Raw genomic sequence first — 14721 nt, 5'->3', positions numbered from 1 at the left:
GTGGACCATTCCAAATGGACCCCCAAGGGCTGAACAGAGAAGCCTTCAGCTGCAAGCAGTCTGCATAGAGCTGATCCATCCTGGAGACCCTCTTTGATGAGTGTCTGAGGGGACATAACCTTTCTTTCCCTTTGCAGAATCACTGTTTGATAGAGAAATAAGAGCATAGAGTAGCAACTGAGAGATGAGCAGAAGCCCGGGAGAGCAGAGAGAGGGCCCAGCCTTCCCCTACTCCTCGGTCCGCCGGCAGGACCAGCGCCAGACAGCCCCGTGCTGCTTCCAAGAGCCAAGCAGCAGAAAATGATTCATGTCAAGGGAGTGTGAAATAGTGTGCAGACAGTCAGCCTCCTATTGTCTGTGTCCTCGGACGGCTGCCAAGCCCCGGTGCCTTGGTGGAGGCACAGGGAAGGAGCCCGGGTTGGCTGACATCTGGTCTACTCGAGCTACAGCAGAGATGGACTCTACAGGACAACACACTGTTCTCCTTCCCTCCCATCCGTGGTTATGCCGGAGATGTCACCAAGCTCCTTCATTCATCCTGAGAAGCTCTGGCCTCCTGATGGCAATTGGCCATCTCCAGTCATCCAGCAGATTGCACCATGCTTAAATCTTGATCCCAGCTGCTGGCACTCCACCACGAAACCCACCACGGGTGTTTGTAATCAGCTCTACAGCAATGTGAAATGCAGAAAGGAAAGGCTTTATGGCTTGTGAGGACCTTCTCCTCTCATGCCACTAGGCTAGCAAGTGTCAGGCAGACCTTGATCTCACCTGGGAGTATGGTGGAAACCAGGAGAAACCTCTGGCAAGACTCAGAGCCCCTGTAAGAGAAAGAGAGAAGAGCATGGGTGTTTCTACATTAATTAAGGGGATAATATCCACACTGATGAAAAAAATGGCTTATAGCACTGTTAATGTATGCTATCCTAACATATGCTAAGTCATCAAAAACATGCCATTTTAAAAATATCCAGCATGCTTGCAGTGAATATCAGCCCATGTTACAGACACGCTTTACCAAAGAAGACTTTCAGTCTCATTTAAAGAAATCCAGGAAAGATTCTGCTTTCTGTCACCCAAGGGCAAGCCTCAGTATCAAAAGAGATAACATCCGTGGCTATAAAACTCTGTGTATATTTATCCAGACTCTAAAGGCCATTTTTGTAACTTCAATCTTGGTTTACTTTTCAATACTCTTATCTTTTTTGCCATGTTTTGGAAAATATATAAGGATTGGCTATTGGAACATGCAGCTTTGTGCAAAATATTTAATTGAAGCCCTTAATTGCAAGCTGTAAATGTATTACTAGTGACAGATTGTAAAGCCAGAAACCATTTGGTCAACACACAACAGCTAAAAAGAGTGGTTCAGCAAAGAGGAAAAAAAAAAAAAGCGTATAGGACAGTATTTTAGCACAGACATGAGTTTTATTGCAAAAAAATAAACCTTTCAGAAAATTTAGGCAAAAGAGGAATGTAGGAATGTGTTACCAGATCCATAAGGCATATGATAAAAATCAGGGGGGTTTTTGTAATGTAGGAAGAAATATCTACTTTAAATCAGCCAAAATAAGTGATATATTATTCTTACTGAAAATAATTTTGCCTATAAACACTTTCAAGACTTCAAACAAAAACAAACCAAGGACTGGAAAACAGTCTCTGGAAGATGTTAGCTACTCCTGTTCAAGTCGTGTTTCCTCTTGTTGCTGTAAAGCTTGGTTGATTTCTTAAATGTTGGAAATGACAAGCTTCTCTCAAGATGTGCAGTTGCGAGTATTGTGCATCTGTGTACAGACAGTCGCAAAATAACTTCCGCGCTGCATTTGCTACATGACTGGTGAGATGCTTTATGTACAACACAGCAAGGTCAGATGATGCTGCAGTTGGTTACTACTATAGCAGTAGCTGAAGCATAGAGTATTTATATTAATTGGGGAATTAGTTATCTGTCAAGAGGCACCTCACTAACCGTTGTTAAGAAAAAAGGACAATAACTTCTTTAATGACTGCTCAAGTTTAAAGGCACTCTTTAAGAATTAATTAAATTAAGACGACTATTTTGAGAGCTGGAAGACTTTTATACATAAAAGTAAGGTGGTTTGGACTCATTGGAAACAGAATTTCAGTTACTATTAAACCTTGATGAAACTAAAAGAATTACTCAGAAAATTGACTGAATAAAAGAAAAACTCTTAAGATGCTCTGAGAATTTCGCACCACAAGAACAAAGGCAATTAGAAGTGTTCTGCATAGGCATTCGACAGATTACATATTCATGAGCTGAAGACATTACCAGGTCCTTCCCCCAACGAAGGGATGACAGCAGCCAAGCTTATATCCAACATCCAACGTCATGGTACTCTTTCCACAAAGCAATGGGAACGAGCGGGGTCTGAAAACCCCGAACCAAGCTGAAAGCCACAGGTTTGTCCTGTCCTTTGCTCCAGGTCCTCGCAGGCTCGGTGCGCGAGCAAGAGAATTTAGCAGAGCGAAGCACAAGAAGGGGCAGCCGCAGCGTGGTCTCTGCCCAGCCATATTTTCATAGATGAGATGAAGCTATAAAATACCACCGCAAACTTTTATTTGCCTTTTTGAGCTGATTTAGGGGGATATCAAAATGCTCTTAATAATTCGCAATATTGAGAGCTTCTCCAGTAAACACCTAATTGGTTAGAAATGTTTTCTTGCAACGCAGAGACTGGCTAAATTTGTGTCATGGGGCAGGATAGCGTGATTTTATTCAGATATAAGAACTTTGATATTCTTTGATATGCCTTTCTTAAGGCAGATCTTGCTATGGTTTCTTTTGAATAAGTGACAAATATTTGCACCGGCTTCACAGGCTTTACTTAAGATTAATCACATTTCTGATTACTAGCTGTTTAGATTATCCCTGATATACCAAAATAGGATTTACAAGAGCCCCCCCCATACATATAGACAAGCCATGTCTGCGCCTTGTTTTCTATCTACCATTAAAACAAGATTACAACTCATTTTAGGAAAAAGGTACTTCGATCCCCTCCAAGGGTAAATTCACTCTTGCCATATATAATCTCTGTTACAAAGTCTCCTCAGAGAGGAGTACAGAGAAAACTGTAACTGGAATAATCATCATTTATTGCTTATGATCTCCTTTGGCTCAGAGTTTGTTTTTTGCTTTCTTTGGCAATAAAATATCCACAAGTCATTCGCAAAAATTGTTGTGTTTGTTCTTTATTGAGACAACTTTTGAAGATGGGGCAAACAGTGGCATCACACCTTTGACCTACCATGAAAGGTGATTTTAAAGATGGAGCTCTCCTTGTGCATCTTGCTTTTAGCTTTCAGCATTTCCTGAGCCCAAGCCCAGCAACTGGAGACATCATCTCTAGTCCTGCGCAGCCTGAAAGGTCCCTTCCTCCTGCACCTTGGAAAAGGGGATACTCAGCATCTACAGCTTAAAAAACCTTCCCTCACCGTGGGGGTGAATGTCAAGGCATAACACCAGTTGTCATATTGATGGGACCCCCAAATTCACAGGACAGTGCTACCCAGAGCCCCAGGACTGTACAAAGCTACAGAGACACTTCTGAAGCCAGGAGATCAGTCCTTGGGAACAATTGGTCTCCTTCTTCACAGGAGACTGAATTACAGACATCATCTGCCAAGGGGATACACATGTGCCCTCTCCCATGGTGTCAGGGCCAGGAGGACTAATGGGCATTAACAACCTGACCAGCCCCACCTGCCCCAGCTATCACAAGCTGTATTTAAGTCTGGACCCAGTATTTGAGGCTCTCTTGGGCTGTGCATGGGGCTGTCCCCAGATCTCTGGTGGCCATGCTGCTCCTCTGTGTCCTGTCCTACTGACTGGTCTCCTGGATGGATGCTGGACTTGCTTTGTCCCTACAAACCTCCCTGATACTGTGGATTCTCAGCAGCTGGCCCCACTACCCTGCTCAGGTATAGTGGGATGGACTGGTGGCCACAATAGCCCCTTGGCTCCTGGCCCTGAAGGAGCACCAGCCCTCATGGCACCTGGGTGTGGGGGCCAGAAGTGCCACTTGCCTCACTGGCCATTGACCAGAGCACCTCAGATGCCCAGGGTGGGCAGGTAGGCAGCTGGCAAGGCAAAATCAGCAGTGCTGTGAGCCATGAGGTGGGTCTGAGTCACAGCAAGGATCCCTAGGTGGGTCCTTCCTTGCAGGTCAATGCTGCATGATGGAGCTAAGCCCTCCAGATCTCCTCTTCATGCACAGCCTTTCTCCATGGAGGGATGTGCCCTTCAACATGTGTCATAGTGACCTCCACATGCATTGAAGAGGTTAATCAAGGTGCCATGATTCCTCACTGCAAACTGTCTATCTGATCAGGACCCTTCTGCTGTGCTCATGCTCCTTAGGCCATGAGGTCTACCAGGAGGCACCAGCTGACCTTGCTTTCTGGGGTGCATGGGGCAGGAGAAAGCTTGGTCACAGGGGAGCAGTTGCTCAACCTGTTGGCCTGTGTGGCAGCAGCATGTTTGGGTTTTTTATACATGTGCTTGAAGGGGGTTAGAGGAGAAAACCATGATCTGCAAACTCAGTGTTTATGTATGCTGCAAGGCCCTGCTTGTGCATCATTGCTTTCCTCTACCCTTGTGCTCCCTTTGCTCATCTGTGACTCGGATGCTCTTCCTGGAGCTGCTGACATAGCTGATCCCTGCGGAAAGCTGCTGCTCCAGCACCGCAGAGCTTCTACATCCACCGAGGAGGACCACACTTACCCTGGCAAACTGAGCCACGAGCATCTCCCTACAGCTCCCAGCCAGAGCAGGAGCGAGGTAGGAAGGCTCTGCAGCTCCCTGCTCTGTGCTGTTTGCATTGCTGCGCTGCAAAGGGTGTGCAAATATTCTCTGGTGTGCAGGGGCGTTGCTTGTGACCGAGCAGTGGGCACGCTGGGGCCGGGGCTGCTGTTTACTTTGTGCTCATAGATTACACCCGGCACTAAGGGCTGTTCCACACAGGATAAACAGCGGGTGAATTGTGAATTGCACAGACCTGAGCTACCAGCTTGCGTATCTAATCATATTTCTACAAGATGCCAACAGAGGGCATCCGCTGCCAGACACGCAGCCTGCAAATTCCCTGCTGCAGCCCCTGTGCCTGGCTTTAGATAAAGAGCATCTCAGGTTTTTTTAACCCTCTCCCACTTAGGCTCAGGTTAAGCTCTGTCAGAGGCTTTCAGCAGATGGGCTTTTTCAGTGGGTGCTTTCACTTTCCTTTAAAGAAAGGAGAAGGGGGTGAAACAATCCACAGCTGCAGTCCCTTGGTCAAGGCAGGCCTTTGGTAATCAGTGTGTAAGGGCAGTGTGCTCACAGCCTGGCAGAGCAGCAGCCAGGTTCAAAGTGAAGGTGGATGCTCTGTTGTCCTGTGCAGCTGTAAACAGAGTCAGAAGCACCGCTGTGCTGGCACTGGGGGAGAGCAGGAGATTTCATGACAAATGTCCTGGCTTTGGTGGATTTAAATAGTCTGTTTTATTTATAGGTGTTTATTCCTGGCATTTAATCTCCTGGTTTCATGTCTCTTGTGGACAGTCAAAAAGAAATCGAACTTCTAAAGCCTGCTGCTCCCTTTGGTAAATACGTATTGATGTTCGGGCTGTGGAGCGGGCTCAGTCTGAGCACGTTGTCACTCTTATTTTCAGACCTCACACCAAAACATCCGAGATGTTCAAAGGGCTGTCCCATGGCAAGCTTGTTAATCCAGTTTTGACTGGGGCAGCAAAGGTCCTGAGGCAAGAGCTGGCGTTAGGCAGGGTTAGGGATGGAAGAAGTCTTATCGGAGGCTTCTTCCCTGCACGTAAAACCAGCAGAAGGTGAATAGCTGCAGGAGCTGGGGAATTGTGCCTTTAAGTGGGCTAAAAACAAGGGTCAGTCTGAGCTGGGTGAGGGCTTAGGTGTAAAGGGATGATTCCAAAGTGACAGTTTTTAACGGAAATAAGGATAGGGCACAAGATATTCTGCTCATCTTAGTCAAGTATTTCTTTTAAATCAGCCCGGATGGAGCGTGACCTCTTTGAGATCCAGCTGAACCTCAGCAGCGATGGAGCTGTGAATCCTGGGCTCCCAGCAGTATATTCTTTTCCAGGGTTTCCAGCTGCTTTGCACACAAAATGGGGTAAGCATCTAAAAAATCAGGACGGCTGGTAGGCCTGGCTGGGATAGCTGTCTGTGCTTAGGAAAGACCTGTCTCTGCCACACGGAACTAAAGCAGATCCCAGCTGTGTCATGTCTAGCCTAGTCCAGTAGTACCTGTTCTGGGTCTGGTTTAATTCTTGGTGCAGGAACATACACCTTTTACCTTCCAAAAAGCGCATACATTTTCAGTGATGCAGCTTGAAATACATGAACATGATCTTTTTAGGAAAGGTGTTTGCTTGCTTTGATTATTTACCCAGGGCTTCTGAACTGGCTAAAAAAAAAATCTGCTCTGTACATGTAGGTCATCTCTGCTCCATATTATACTTTGAATAAGGGCCAGAAACATACAGCCAAATTTGATTTATGGACTGCCACAGAGATTTAAGAAATTTATGATTTGATTAATCCATCCCATATATCTTTTTCTTTATTACCGGTAATTCGTGCAATATATCATAGCTTTCTGAGCAGTAATTTGGCTGCCTGATGCATGCCAATGTTTCCTAAGGGTTAAATTCTACAGTGCACCAACCAGACAATAAACTGTTGTGATCTGCTGGTTAAATATGTATTCAGCAGTACTGGAGCCTGACTTACCTAATAGATTTGTTCCAGTTTACCAAGTGAGTATGTATTTAGGACACGTAGTATGTGCAGAAGAACATTGTGTGTGTGTGTGTGGGGGGGGGGGTTGGAAAAAAAATCTTTGCAAAACACACTGATGTTTGGCCAGGGTGGCCAAAGCTTGTAGAAAATGAACAGGCGTCTGCAGTGCTCCTAAAAATATGTGCTGAGCTTATAGACACGACGACCAGTTCTTGTTCTGCCCGGGGACTGCCCGGTGACAGTCTTTACCAGCAGGGTTGGATGCTGAGAACTGGTCCCTGCTGGCAATCCTTGTTTTCACTCAGAGGTGGGGGTTTGGCATGAGGCGGGAGAAGCAAATCAACTAATTAACTCAATGAAGGAATAAAAAATAACATACCTCAGATTGAATGAGGATGTGACCCGAGACTGTAGATGCTGCTTCTGCTGGTAAACATGTTTTCTGTTTTTTTCTGCAACACTATCGACATTTTAAAATGATCAGAATATTTCAGAGCGCATTTAACGAGACAGAAGTACTGGATTTCAATACTGTCAACTCCAGAAAGCAGAGGGTGGGTCCTAAATTACCTTCAAAATCATAACAATTTAAAAAGTGCAATACTTTCTGATTTGCCTTCTGTTTTCCCAGCTACTCTAATCACCCGGCTCCTCCCCTGGGAGCAGGACTTTGAAGAGGAGAAGGAGGGGGGTGATTCTGGTTGCATGGGGGAAGCAGCCAGCGCACACCTGGCAGCCCTGGAGCACATTCCCTGTGCAGGATCCAGGTGTAGGATCTTCCCCTGCCGTGGCTGCCTGGGGGGCTGGGGGACCCCTTTCCCCAGCTGCTGTGGTCCTTGGTCTCTGCTGCCACTGGGGAGTGGGGATGCCAATTAGCAGGAGCCCCGGTTTCATCTTGCAATCAGGGCTCCTGCCTGTTGGGGACCGGTGAGAGTTGAGCATGGTTTCACCCAGCAGTCTTTAATAGTGCCTCAGCTCTGTTAAGCTGCCCACAATTTCAGCCAGCCACCTCTTTCAGAAAAGCCCTGCATCTTCATTACCTTCCCCTCGAGCCATCTGGTCCCCCAACCTGACCTTTTTAAAAAAGATTGGTTAAAAAAACTGGAGCAGTCCCTGAACAGAAGACCTTGTGTGTCATGTTTAAGCCCAGAGCAAATTTTTATGTCCAAGCTGTAAAACCTTGAAAATAAAGATTTATAATTGAGATTCTGGCTGAAGCAGAGTGAACAGAGATGGTCTAATTAAATTCTGTGGTGGATATAATTAACCCATTTATTCATTTATTACCCTTTATGCAGCTAATGCAGGCTATACCATCACCATTTGTTTATGAAGAACCCGTTACCTGGCTGTTTGGCTTGGGCTGCGCAGCCGCCAGGCCCATCGCGATGCTCTGGAGGGGCTGGCGATTCTGCACGAGCAGCTCTGATCTGATGGATGCTTTTTCAGAAACCAACCCAGCTCTTGAATGAGTCAGCTGAGAAGGAGCAGGGTGGAAAGCAAAGAGACTCTGGGTTCTGCTTTGGACTCTTGGGCAGAGCTGACAGGTGACTCTTCATCAAGTGTGGTGGTTTGGGAGAAAAGGCTTTTCTGGGGTTTTTTTAGAGCAGAGCGGCTCTCTGGTGTCGTACACACCTGGTACTGTGGCACTGGATTCTCACTGTGCGCTATTGAGGGCTGCTGCAATATCTGTGCTGACGTGTGTGGATTTCTGCGTTCTCTCCTTCATAGTTCAGTGTGGAAATGGCACTTGCAAACCCGTAACACGGATAACTACTCACACATCCTTTGGGAGAGCCTCATCTGACTAAAAGCCCGGCTGGCTTTTCTAGAACGGAGCTGCTTCTCTTCACCAAAGACTCATTTTGCTTCACTTTCTCACAGCCATCACGAGATAAAAAACAATGAATCAACCAGAGATTATTTTTCATGAAAGTTTAATCAGGCACTGTCCCCTTCCTGTGCCTGTGTGAGCAAACCTTGATGAGCATGTAGGGCTTGAACGTGGAGTAAAAACCATCTGCCCGAGAGGCCAGAAGTGCAGGGAAAATCCTTTGCTCGCTGGCATCTATCTGCGCAGGCTGTCCTGCTGCGGATGCACCGTCTGCAGTTCAGGCTCTGGGTCCCTTAGCCCATCCATCTCGAGCAGTGAAAGCCAATACCTCCCCCACCACCGCTCTCCCCTCTCCTTCCCCTCCCTTTCTTCTTCCTTAATATTTCATGCATCAAAGAAGTTTCACTTGTAATGCAGAAACTGATTAATTAAGTAGAGTGCAAGAGTTACATGCATTTAAAGTTTCTTTCATCTTGGGAAGGAGAGGAGCCACGCTGGAGGCTGTTATTGCTCATGAAAGAGTGCTGAAGGGCAGGTGGCGATGGAGCGGCTACGTGGTGGTGAAGGAGGGGAAGGAACAGCCATGTTCCCTGGACTTTGGAGCAACAGGCTGCTTTCCAGTTGTCCCTGGGTTCTCCCTTCATCCTTAAGCGTCCTTGCTAGCCAGGCTGCCCCGTGCCTCCCTCCGGCAATGGGGCTGTTTGGGGAGGGGAGGTGTAGCCTGACTGGGTGCCTCTGTAAGGACTTGCCTTAGGATCTGCCAGGTCCCTTTTCATGTGGCTTTGGTCCTGAAGGTGCCTAGCACATGGCTGATACCATACACCAGTGGCATCTGGCTAAAACCTCAGGGTGACTTACAGAGGGGGGTAGTGCCAGATGACAGCACTGGGGGGAGTAAAACTAGAAAATGCCCTGATGCCATGGTGATGGGCACCTGACCACAACCTTCCCACCTGGGTAAGTCAAGGCTGTTATTTGTGATGTTACTGTTTAGTCTGTACCTCAACCCAAAACGCCTAACAGCCTTTCCCGGCTGTACACCTTGTGCAGCCCCCCATTACCACTCCAGGCCCGGGGGCTGTTTCCCAGCGCACAGCGGTGTTTCACGTCTGTCTGGTAAAAGGTAGGAATCAGCCGCTTGTATTTGAGAAGGAAGGAGGAAATTCAGCTGCTCCTGGCTGCTGGCTTTAGCTTCCCTGCTTTTGCAGAGTGTCCCCTCAGGGTGCTTCTCTGGAAGTGGTCAGGAAGCTCCTAGTTTGATGCCCTGTCAGAAAGACAACATCTCCTGCAGCTTTGAGCACAGCGAGGGGTCTGTTGGCTCGCTATTAACCTAGAAGCAAGAACGTCACCTACTGAATTGCAAAGGGCACTTTCTGCATCCCCTCGTGCTCTCTCTCTCCCAGGAGGCGTTTCTCCAAATTGCTGACCCAGCCTGTCTCTTGCTTTGCTTGTGAGAGCTGACAAAAGCACAGCTTGAGCAATGTGGTCGTCGACCATGGTCAGATACCATATGGCTGCGGACCAGCATTTTATACACTGCAGCTTAGAAACAAAATTAATTTTGTGGTGTTTCCTTCAGAATATAAAAAAAAACCCTTCTCACTTCTTTAGTGGAGTTATTGATGCTGATGTGACTCTTGCAGGGTGAAATATAAGCCTCTGATTACATCATAGCTGTATGACTGACTTTCTCCTCCACTTGCTAGGAGTAGGACTTGCAATATGCATTACAGACATAAATTGTCCTCTATATTGTAAATACATAGTGCATTTTAATGATTGCTGCTGTATGTACGTATTTTTGGTAATAGGGCCAATTGAAAACCACTTCAGAAAGCTGCTGTTGATATCTTTGCAATAACCTCCTCCTCCACGCCAGCCGATAAAAGATGCATTAGTTCTGGGTGTCCAGCTCACAGGATTGAAGTCGAAGAATGCTTCATCTGTGACCCTTCCCCATCCTTTTTAAACTTAGATAGTATAGATATTTTAAGCCTCTTCCAGCAAAATGTCTGCACAAAGTTCTCCGCAGAGGCACAAAATCATGAGTTTGCCTGAATCCCATGTGGGGTATTGTCATACGGAAGAAAATGACCCTGGGGCTGAGCTGCTCTGCTTAGGAATAAGAAATAAATTGAAGAGTGTCTCAAAGTTCCTGCTAAAAAAAAAAAAAAAAAACCCACTCAGGTGAAAATGGGGAATGAATGTAGGCAGATGTAGACATAGTTCAGCGCAGCCAAGGTTCGTGGTTCTCATGACACACGACATATGCTCTGCCTACTTCTAGAGGCTGCTCCACCTCATAACAGCCCACTATTGCCGCTCAATAGCGGAGAAACTCCCAGCTCATGCCGAGAAAGTCTGTGCTTTTTGTACCCAAAACCCTACGCTTGGGACTGTTACAGATAGAGAGGCACCGAGGGCTGTCAAAATCCTATCTCTTACAGTAACAACTGATTATTTTCTTGAGTTTCTGCACGTGGGAGAGGAAACAAACCCTAAGGATGGGAAATAGAAGGGATTTGTCCCCAAATTGCGTAGTCAGCAGCCGAGGTGAGAACGGAGCCGGTGTCTCCTGACAACCTGTCAGATCCCCTACCCGCCCCATCACACCCTACCCAGATGGGTCTTGTCAATGTAATGTGCTTTCACTTGCAAGACGATTTCCATTTTCATCCCTGAGTTTTTGCTAGGAAAGGCAGTTTTCGCTGATTTCTTGGCCCTGATGCTGTTGAAATCGATGGTCAGGCAGTCACCGGCTTCCCTGAGGAAAGTCTGGATCTGTGAAGAATAGGAAAAAAAATATTAAAAATAGACCTCATTTAGAAATAGAAACCTGGGTTATGGACTATGCAAGTGGCCTGAAAATCCACAGTTTGCATAGACTTAATTCAAAATTAGCAAGTTTATGTAAATTGCTGTAAGTGTCCCTAGAATATTTTGCAATATTCAAACTTTCTCAGTGTGATGTGCTTTACCCTGTTCGTGCCATTTACTTTTCTGCTGACTGCTGCTCAGGGTGGGTAATAGAAATCCGTTACCTCAGTTGTAAACCAGGACTAACATATTTCCCTTTGGAAATATTATTGGTGGCTTCCAAACAGTGAAGTTTTGTGTTTAGCTCAATTCTTTGGAACTAAAAAGCAGGTGGAATCCTGTTCTCCCAAAAACAAGAACAGAGATTTGCATTTACACCGGGAAGGATCTAGGCTCAGCTGAAGCTGAACGTAGCCATTTAAAGGCAGTGGTTTGCAGAACGTTTCCCTTTATCGTTGTGTCCATGTTTGTACAGGAGGACTTGCAAAAATCTCCGTGTGTTTCTCAGAAGATAGTTGTTAGCAGTACTTTATGAGTACAGTGAGGCAAAACAGCCCAGAGCTGTGACAGCAGTAGGTATCTCTGGATCCCATTCCCACCCCAAGGACAGCCCCTTGCCAACATCCTCCGGTACTCGACAGCAAAAAAAGTCTCTATTTAGGACACGCACACACATGCAGTTGTGCAGCAAGTGGTTACAAGGAGATTGAAGTAACAGAGATGGGGCCTTAAACAGCAATAGAGATTTTTCTTTTTCAGGATTTCCAGCTCTAAAAAATATTTTAAAAGTACTTCATCACTTTTTAGATGTACTCTCTACTAGTGTGTCATTTTGCATATCTATGCAGTATTGTTTCTTTGCTATTTTTGCCTAGAAGAATTTTCAAAACTAGGAAAAGTAAATCAGCACACCCCCTGCCAATGCCTGGAAATTAGTATGTGTACTGACAACAGCCTAAGCCAGTCCAAAAGCTATCCTTTCCCCCTTTAAAAAAAGAAAAAAAAAAAGAGGGAAAACTTTTCTCTACTATTACAGTTGTCCCAACCAACAACTGATATTTAGGAGTGCATTTTTGCTTGCTTTTTTTTTTCCCAGCGTGCCTGGAAACGTCATCGCTCGTAGTGAGGCAGAGCTGGGGTCCCACATTAAATGTTTTGTAACTAGTTGCCTCTGCTGGTGAGCGCTTTTCGGTTTCTCTCTATTCCTGTAGCTGGAAATAGGCACCGTACTCACACCGACGCCTGTACAGCGGGGGCTGCAGCTTGTTAAGGCTCTGAGCTGGAGCTGGGGCTGCTCCTGGAGTGGGGACTGGCCCCCGGGAGCGGGACTTGAGCTGTTTGTTTGCTAGATTTCACGTTCTTTGCCATTCTGTCCTTGTTGTGGTTTTAACATTTGATGACCTAGGTATCTCAGAAGGCTGTTTTGCCTCAATAGGCATGTGATGAATTGATCTTAATTAGCTTGTGGAAATAATATAAGCCTGAGCATTAAGCGTGCTTTGTTAGGGTTTTGACATCTTCTTTTATATGTACATCTACAAATAAAATCAGGTAGATTGGCAGTCACTAGGAAATTGTTGTTGTGAGTCACTGACTCATAACTACCGTAGGCTGCCTCTCCTCGTCTCCGTTAGTCATGCCCCACTGTGGGCAGCAGTTCATGTGGCTCTGGGGTTAACTGTGTCCCCCCGTAGGGACAGGGTTTGCCTCCAAGCTGATCCCCGTCGTTCCAGCTTACCCATCGGAAGAGCCATTTGGCTCCGTAGTGGCTCAAGGCAGAGCGTGAGCTAAAACCGCAGCAGTGGAGCTCACCTGGTTTGTTTTCAAGCACAAACTCCAGCCCTCAGGTGGCAGCGGGACATCCGTGCGATGGGCAGATATAGGAATCTGCGATCAGACCTCAGCATCATTTATTCCTCTGGCTCCCATTTCAACGCCGGCTGTTAAAGACCAGGTCAAAAATCTTTGCTAGAAGCCACCAGTTTGTGTCCTCCAGGCTTGTCATTCCAAGCCATCGTCCTGTGCCCCGGACACTGGAGGTGTCTATTCTCTTATGAAAGGGTAATAACTATAAAAGCTCACAGGGAGCACATTTCTGTGCTATTGCACCCCGGCAATTGCCTAAAAGGAGGGGTACCCTGCGGGTATGCGTGGCGATCAGCTGGACGGGGGGGAGCCGTGGAAGGGAAAGCTGGATTTCGTGAAGGAGAAAAGGAAGAGGCGATGCGCACAGGGCAGCAGCAGCGATGTGGGAGCAATCTAAGAGCAGAGGGAGAGCGCAGTCCAGGCGAACCGAGGAAGGGGAAGGGGGCAACCCGGCCGTGAGGGCCGGCGCCGAGCCCATCCGGACACCGGAGAAGCCGCCACAGGTAGCCCGGGGCCGGCGGGAGTTAATGCCGGGGGGGAGAGCCGTGCCCGGGCACACCGGGGCGGGCTCAGCCGGGGGCGCTGCCCGGCCGCCGCTCTCCCCCCCGCCGCGGGCAGCGGGCAGGGTCCGTCGGCCGCCGGGGAGCGGCAGAGGGTCCCCCGGAACGGCGATTCGGCGGCGGCAGCGGGCGGGGGGGCGGTGGCGGGGCGGGCCGGGAGGCGGAGCCGGGCGGTGGCGGCGGCGGCGGGCTGGGGCGGCTCAGTGCGCCCGGCTCCGCTCGCCTCCCCTCGCCTCGCCTCGCCTCGCCGCGGCTCTCCTGCGTCTGGCTCCGGCCCGGCATGGCCGCTCCGCCGCGCCGCCGCCTCTCCGCCGCGCCGCCCCCGCCGCCGCCGCTGCTGCTGCTGCTGCTGCTGCTGCTGCTGCCGGTGATGCTGGGCGGCGGGCCCGGCGCGGCGGCGTCGCGGGAGCCCCCCGGTCCCTGCCGCGTGAAAACGGTCACGGTGTCCACGCTGCCGGTGCTCCGCGAGAACGATATCAGCTGGAGCGGCGCCCCGCCGCCCGCCGCCGCTGCCGCCGCCGACTCCCGCTTGCTGCTCTTCGTCCGCAGCGAGCTGCCCGGCCGCGTCGCCGTGCAGGACGACCTGGACAACACCGAGCTGCCCTTCTTCACCCTCGGTAGGTGCCCGCACCGCTGCCCCGCCGCGTACCGTCCCGTCCCGCCGATCCCTCCTGCCCCTCACCCCCCCCCCCCCGCAGCTCCCCGGGTCGCGGAGCATCCCGGTGCGGGCAGCCGGCTCCGGGCTCTCACCCTGCTGCGCCGGGATTTTTATTCGCCCTCCCCTTATCGTGGACAGCCTGGTTGTGTTTTGGAGCTTTCTAACGCTGCCCTTGCTGCACCCTGGTTTGGTTTTTGGGTTTTTTTGGGTTTTT

The 14721-nt window shown here is 48.6% G+C and overlaps 1 protein-coding gene and 1 pseudogene across 2 annotated transcripts in view; one reads left to right on the top strand and one right to left on the bottom strand.

Moving 5' to 3' along the window:
• The window catches only part of LOC129215634 (CMP-N-acetylneuraminate-beta-galactosamide-alpha-2,3-sialyltransferase 4-like), a 90690-nt pseudogene extending 77629 nt beyond the window's left edge, over positions 1-13061 (bottom strand).
• A 974-nt stretch (positions 13062-14035) lies between these two features.
• The window catches only part of ASTN2 (astrotactin 2), a 357525-nt gene continuing 356839 nt past the window's right edge, over positions 14036-14721 (top strand). For both annotated transcript variants that reach the window (XM_054848678.1, XM_054848677.1), the window contains exon 1: positions 14036-14466. In XM_054848678.1, the coding sequence (XP_054704653.1) occupies positions 14130-14466 (337 nt within the window). In that variant the 5' untranslated portion in view covers positions 14036-14129. The remainder of the gene's footprint in view (positions 14467-14721) is intronic.

The sequence above is a fragment of the Grus americana genome, chromosome 20 (assembly GCF_028858705.1).
Source record: "Grus americana isolate bGruAme1 chromosome 20, bGruAme1.mat, whole genome shotgun sequence".
Lineage (NCBI taxonomy): Eukaryota > Metazoa > Chordata > Aves > Gruiformes > Gruidae > Grus > Grus americana.
The sequence above is the reverse complement of the archived record's forward strand: the minus strand, read 5'-3'. Positions and strand labels throughout refer to the sequence as shown.